This window comes from Papaver somniferum, chromosome 3, assembly GCF_003573695.1.
Source record: "Papaver somniferum cultivar HN1 chromosome 3, ASM357369v1, whole genome shotgun sequence".
Lineage (NCBI taxonomy): Eukaryota > Viridiplantae > Streptophyta > Magnoliopsida > Ranunculales > Papaveraceae > Papaver > Papaver somniferum.
The window spans coordinates 92,314,331-92,321,162 of NC_039360.1; the positions used below are offsets into that span (position 1 = coordinate 92,314,331).

General features: G+C 36.2%; 2 protein-coding genes across 2 annotated transcripts; both read right to left on the bottom strand.

The window, feature by feature from the left end:
- Positions 1-466: 466 nt before the first annotated feature.
- On the bottom strand, positions 467-1,666 carry LOC113359740. Its single transcript, XM_026603325.1, has one exon. The coding sequence runs from the start codon at positions 1,664-1,666 to the stop codon at positions 467-469; it is 1,200 nt and encodes a 399-aa protein (XP_026459110.1).
- A 75-nt stretch (positions 1,667-1,741) lies between these two features.
- Positions 1,742-4,825, bottom strand: LOC113359741. Its single transcript, XM_026603326.1, has 4 exons — positions 4,684-4,825; positions 3,064-4,235; positions 2,155-2,739; positions 1,742-2,071 (listed from the first exon to the last, which is right to left on the bottom strand). The coding sequence occupies exons 1-4, from the start codon at positions 4,823-4,825 to the stop codon at positions 1,742-1,744; spliced, it is 2,229 nt and encodes a 742-aa protein (XP_026459111.1).
- Positions 4,826-6,832: the final 2,007 nt, after the last annotated feature.

Below are 6,832 nucleotides of genomic sequence, written 5' to 3' on the forward strand. Positions count from 1 at the left end.
TGTGCCCGGCCTGTCCGTCCTGAATTTGTTTACGAGCTCACAAATATTAAGCCTGGCCTGCCCGGCCTGTCTTAGTTTTTGGGTCGGGCGGCCCGGCCTGCCCGAATTTACACCCCTAAATGGGTGTGGTTTAAAAGCCCTTTTGTTGACATTAGCAGGATAAATGTTCGATTCCATGGGTTTTTGGTTGTTGTTCCAAGAGTGAAAAAAATTATGGTGCTAATTGGACCATGGAATGGGTTTTTTGGTGTCAGTTAGATTCAATCGAAGTGTCAGTTAAATTCGATCGAAAATGTAAGTTAAGTCCAACTAAATCGATGATGATTGGAAATCGAGTTTTATTCTGCAAAATTTGTTACTTCTTTCATCTTTTGCTATATTTTCTAAGATTTAACTTTGTTGTGGGATTTGTTTTTATTTTGTGTTCTTTTTTTTTTTTTTTTTTCTGAGAAAACACACACTTTCATTAAGTAAACAAATTGTTACATATTTCAGTTAAGGGCACTTCTCCTATGGAAGTTTGCAGAAAATGAGGAGAAGGATTCCATATGTTCTTTAAGCTGAAATTTCTAGCTCGACGTGCAAGTCCATCAGTTATTTTATTCCGATCACGTTTAACATAAACTAACCTAGAATTCACACAACTAAAAAAGGAACTCCGATAATCTTCTAAAAACTGCAGACTCCTCCAGTCAATATCACTCTTTCCTTCATTCACCAGTTGAACTAACTGAAGACAGTCACTAACAAAGAGGACATTGGAAAGATTCAACTCTCTCACCCAAGAGCAAGCCAAAATTAGCGTCATTGTCTCAGCAGCAACAACACTGTGAATCAGACCAAAATCCGCTCTACATCCCTTTATGCTTCCTGCATTATAACACACAACGATACCAATACTCATGTTAAATTTTTTGAAAGAACCATCAACAAAAATAATGTGATCAACCTCCTGGAAAGGAATATTAACTTTCATCATAGTTACCTTATTTGTTTTGGAGGGAACTACAATATATGTATGAAGAGACCTTCTAATGTCCATTATAGTACTATCCAGATTAATTTTAATCTTTCTGAAAACGACATCACATCTTAGCTTCCATATAGACCAAAGAACCACTGCACCAACACTTGACCAATTTACAACATAGGGGGAACTGCCCAAATTGTTGTCAAACCAAGAAATGTACATATCATCTAACCAATTATAATCACCACTAATTAAATGTTGTAATGAGAGAGCAAACCATATGTGAGAAGCAATCAGACATTGAACAAAAAGATGCATCACAGTTTCAGCTTCATTTGCACAGAAAGGACAACAATCATCAATAGCAGGATTGTAGAACTTGAGAAGAGAATTGACAGGTAACACATATGCAAAAAAATTCCAGATGAAAAACTTAATTTTTGGCAGACAATCTAAAGACCACACCCTTTTCCAGAAAGAAACATCTTCAGGAATTATAGAATCATTCATATAAGCATTGTAAGCGGATTTAACCGTATACTTACCATTCTTTGTATGTGCCCACATAATTTCATCATTTTTATTAACATTTATCCTAAGAGATCTGATCCTAACAACATCATCTTCAGAGAACAGAGAGTAAAGACGGCCAAGATTCCAACTATTATCATGAGTATTAAAAAGATCACTAACCATATTATAATTACCATAATTTAAGTTAATTGGAGTAGGAGGAGAAGAACAACCATGCAGCCAATTGTTTTTCCATATCTATGTAGACTTACCATCATTAATCTTATAGACAAAATTTGCTTTAAGGAAAGCTAAACTATTTACAATACCTTTCCATATCCAAGAAGAGGTTTCTGCAGCTTTATCTATTTCTAGTAAATTCTGATTTGGGAAGTACTTGTCCTTGAGAAAGATTGCAACTAGGTGAGTAGGGTTTTTACAGATTCTCCATCCTAACTTCGCAATAAGCACTATGTTAGTGGCATAAGAATTCTTAATACCAAGCCCACCATTAAGTTTTGATTTAATATCCCCCAGGAGCGAAAGTAAGCTCCTTTTCTTGAATTTTTCTTCAACCACCAAAAATTCCTTTGAATAGAGTCAATTTTTGAAGTAATTTTTTTAGGAAAAGGAAAGCATGACATATGATACACACACATGCTAGATAAAACATGTTTAGTCACAACAGTTCTACATGCCCCATTAAGATTAGTTTTCTTTGTATTACTGAGTCTACTATAAAACTTTTCAATAAGAAAATTGAATGTTTTTGTTTTATCCCTATCAACAAATAGAGGAGTACCAAGGTATTTTTCAGTACTACTTAGGAATTTGATTCCTAAAGTTTTAGAAAGCATCTTAATGTGTTTATGATGCATATTTTTACTAGTAAAGAAGACATATTTTTCAGGATTAATAGCTTGAACAGAAGCTTTAGCAAACTTATTAATGATTTTCATTAAGTTCCTAGCATAAGTAAGAGAAGCTTTTGAGAAAAGCATGCAGTCATCTGCAAAACATAAGTGGGAAATTGGAGGACTATTTTTTCTCAATTTAAAACCCTGAATTACATTCTCATTTTCGCCTTTAATCAAAAGTTGTGACAAAACTTCCATGCAGATGATAAATATATATGGAGATAAACAATCTCCCTGCCTAATACCCATAGTAGGAAAGAACATTTCTCCTGGAGAACTATTCACTAGTATAGAATATGAGACAGTACTGATGCATTGGTAGATCAGCTGACACCAATCCTAAGAAAAACCAAGCTTTTTAAAAACCGAAATTATGAATGCCCATTCTAAACGATCGAAAGCTTTCGATAAGTCTAACTTAATGGCCATAAATCCATCTTTATTATTCTTCCTCTTTCTAGTTTTAAAAGAATGCAATATTTCATGGCTAATAATTATGTTATCGTGAATTTGGCGATTCGCTATAAAAGCAGACTGATAAGGAGATATTATGGAGTTCAGTAAAGGTTTCAGACGATTAGTTAAGATTTTTGATATAATTTTGTAAACTGTATTACATAGACTTATAGGACAAAAATCATTAGGATTAGAGGGGTTACTAACCTTTGGAATCAGCGCAATGAAGGAGTGATTAAGCTGTTTAAGAAGAAATTTGTTGATAAAAAAGGCTTGAACATGATTTATAACTTCAGTTGAAACTTGATCCCAATTATCTCTGAAGAAGCCCCCCGGAAAACCATCTAGTCCCAGGGATTTCCATGGTTCCATACACTTCAATGTTGAATGAATCTCTTCAATAGTAGGAATCGCAACAAGACTAATATTAAGATCATATGTAATGATCGGCTTAATATCCCTAAGAACATCATCAATATCAGAAGTACAAGGCATCGAAGTAGAATAAATCTTCTTAAAATGATCAATAAGGAGTGACATGACTTGATCTCTATTCTCCAACCAATTACCCTGATTATCCTTTAAAGTATGTATCGTGTTGTACATGTTTCTCAACTTAACAAAATTATGAAAGTAATTTGTGTTCTTATCATAATGAGTGAAATAGTCTATCTTCGATTTTTGTTTATAGAAAAAGTTTTCTAAATCATACCAATAATCTAATTGCTCAGAATAATTGAGAATATAACTACCAATTGAAGGAGTGTAAGCCATATTCTGGAGTTTTTCAATTTCAGAATTAAGCTTACCAATGGGTGTTTTAATATGCCCAAAATTATTAGTATTCCTCCTACTAAGATCATGCTTAAGATTTTTAATCTTTCCAGTAATAACAAAGCTAGGCGAGCCTCTACAGTCCTTTTCCCAAGAATGTAAAAGAACGTCTTTAAAATCTGGACTAGACTGCCAAAATTTGAAATATTTAAAAGGAATCGCTAGAATGTTTACTTGATGAAAACATTGCAGAAGGATAGGGCAGTGATCTGAGTAAAGCCGACCCAGATTTGTTACTCTAGTTTGAGGAAGAAGCGAAACCCATTTATCATTAATAAAACCTCTATCAAGCTTTTCAAAAATTAACTCAGAAGGATTTTTGAATCTTCTGTTACACCAAGTAAACAGATTTCCAAAAGAGAAAACATCATGCATATTTAACAGAGATAGAGTATTCCTAACAAAATCTGAAGCCAATGAGTTTTCCGGAATTCCACCTTGTTTCTCAGAGACATTCAGAATAAAATTAAAATCACCAACTAACAGCCAAGGTTTATTATCTGATTCAGAAAGTTGTTTCAGATAATTCCATTGGTTTCTAATACCTAAAGAGTTTAAAGAACCATAGATGAAAGTAACAAGACAATTTTTGATGACTGGTGTGATGTCGTAAATCAAATGTATCATATTATTAGCACTCTTCAATACTTGAGTTTTTAAAGTAGACTAGTGCAAAACCTCCCGAGTTTCCCACAGCAGGAACAACATACCAAGTATCAAAAGGAAAAAAATGAGTATATTTGCAAACAGTTTCTCTATCTACTATAGTTTCAATAAGACAGATTACTGTAGGTTTATGCCTCTTATATAAATTCCTAAGATGCAACCATTTTTTATCCGAGCAACATCCATTCATATTCCAAGAAATAAACTTCATGTTGACGAAAAATATAATCCACAACTCTCTAAATAAATCAAATACCACACACAACACAAAAGGTGCAAGAAATTAAAGAATGAAGAAAGGAAAAATTTCAAGTATTAGTTAGGGACTTACTAGGTCATGAGCATCCAAAGGCACTGCTTCCATAGGGTACGAGTCCATCATCATGAGGTCGACTTCCTTCTCAAATTCTTCATCTGTAATATCAGGCTCCGAAGGAAGCATTGACAGAGGCATTGGTTCGAGAATCATATTTTACAAAGGTTCCTCTTTTTGTTCCGCAAGATACGAGAAATCCATTGCCGAGTTTGTGGGCATCATCATTGTAAAGTTACTATTCATCTCCGAAGCACAACTATAGATATAACCCGGTGTTGTGAAGATATCCTGAGCAAAAGTTGAAGTTGTGGTGGACCAAAACACATTTGCATCAAGATTACCAGGCCAGATGTAAAAGAAGAGCCACCTGAACTAAAAGCAATTTCAGCAGGCGGGCTAAAAGGTGGAAATGAAGTGACAGTATGCCAGTAGGGAGTGGGGATCATAGTAAAGGATGATGACCCTGAGTCATTACCCCGAGTAAAAGATTTGAAAGAGGTTCGAGATCTTTTTCCCTTCCTATCATGCAACAGTCCATCAGTTCCAAAAGAAATGTTTTCATAAGATTGCGAGAATCCCGCAAAGGTCATACCAGGATTCCCATTAGCATTAGTAGCACAACTGCTAGAAGGTTCCCTTATAGTGAGAGGAGCAAACCTAGTTGTTGATGACGAAACAACAGGGGAAAAGATAGTGGAACCTGAATTCTTGATAGGTGCAGATGGCTGGAGACTGACTGAGAAGGTTCCCTTATTTTGTGTTCTCGTTGCCCACAAATGTTTATTGGTTGAATTTGCGACAAACCAGTTTCAGTAGTTTTTACTTTTTAGTATTTAACATTATGATGTCATGAACCATACTTGTTAAGTGTCTTTTACATCATGTGAAATTTAATCCTGCACCAAAATGGTAACACCTCGTGTTTTTAGCATGGCGCATGCTCAAAGATGCACCATGGCTTGATATAAAGCTGCATCTCAAGTTTCCGTTTCGTAAGAGGTACATTGTCCTAGTGTCAATATTGCGACAAGTACTTTGCGTTGTGAAGGCATATTGGCTAAAGGCCAATAGCGCGTCTAAATGGCGCATTGTGTTGGGCATGTTGTCTAAGGTCAATATTGCACCATTGATGGTGCATTACGTGAGTTATTTTGGCCAAAAGTTAATCTCGCACCAAATGGTGCATTAGGTCAGTTGGGAGGATGGAATTGAGCAAAGTGACGCTAACATAACACATTACGCCGGTTATTGGCCATCACAATATCAGGCCAGAGCAGGCTAGCCAGATAATGTACAACCATCATTGCTATAAATATTGGAATTGGCCTAGGACCAATGTTGCACAACAGTCGTGCATGCTAGAGCGAGTTGGCCGAGTGATATTCTGCAATCATACCGCAATATTGAAGTTAGATGATAGGCCAGAATGGAAACACAACAATCATCGCTGATTATTCAGAAGTACATGGAAACAACCATGAATAGTGAAGCAAGCACCTCAAAAATGTGGCTTGGGGAACATAAAGTGGTCCCACGGTTTAAATTGTAAAAAATGTCCTTAAGACATATATAGGGAGGGGTAGTTGGTTGAAGGTGCATGCATATATGGACTATGCACCAAGTAAGCTTCGTAGCTTATCCGGAAGACCATAAATGATGCTTAGGCCTCATTTATGGCTGCATAGCCTTGCCAATGGGGAATATGATGCGAAGGCATCACTATGCCATGTCGTGATTAAGCAATGCGCAATCTTTGTGCATTTTGACGGAATGGCATATACGGACTAGATTATTATTGTTATTGCTTGGCCACGACCTTGAAAAACGAGTTGGATTAAGTTAATATCCCTTCGGGATGAACTAAGGTCATGCTTGATCTCTTTAGAGTAGGGAAGGGTACGTAGGCAGCCGCAATGAGTTGCAGCATTATCAGTCCAGCATATTGTCACTCATATCATCTAATTGTGAGATGATTGCGGCATATTGGCCTCTCATATCATCTGGCTCGGTATTGCGATGCAAAAAATGATTGTGGCCAAACTTGATGAGGAAAGTTGCGTTCCATTCCTTGGATACTCATACTTCTTATCAAGGCGTTCGACGTAGGCATGTATCGGTGGTGCATTGGGCATGACCTGGAGTAAGCTACATTAGTATAAA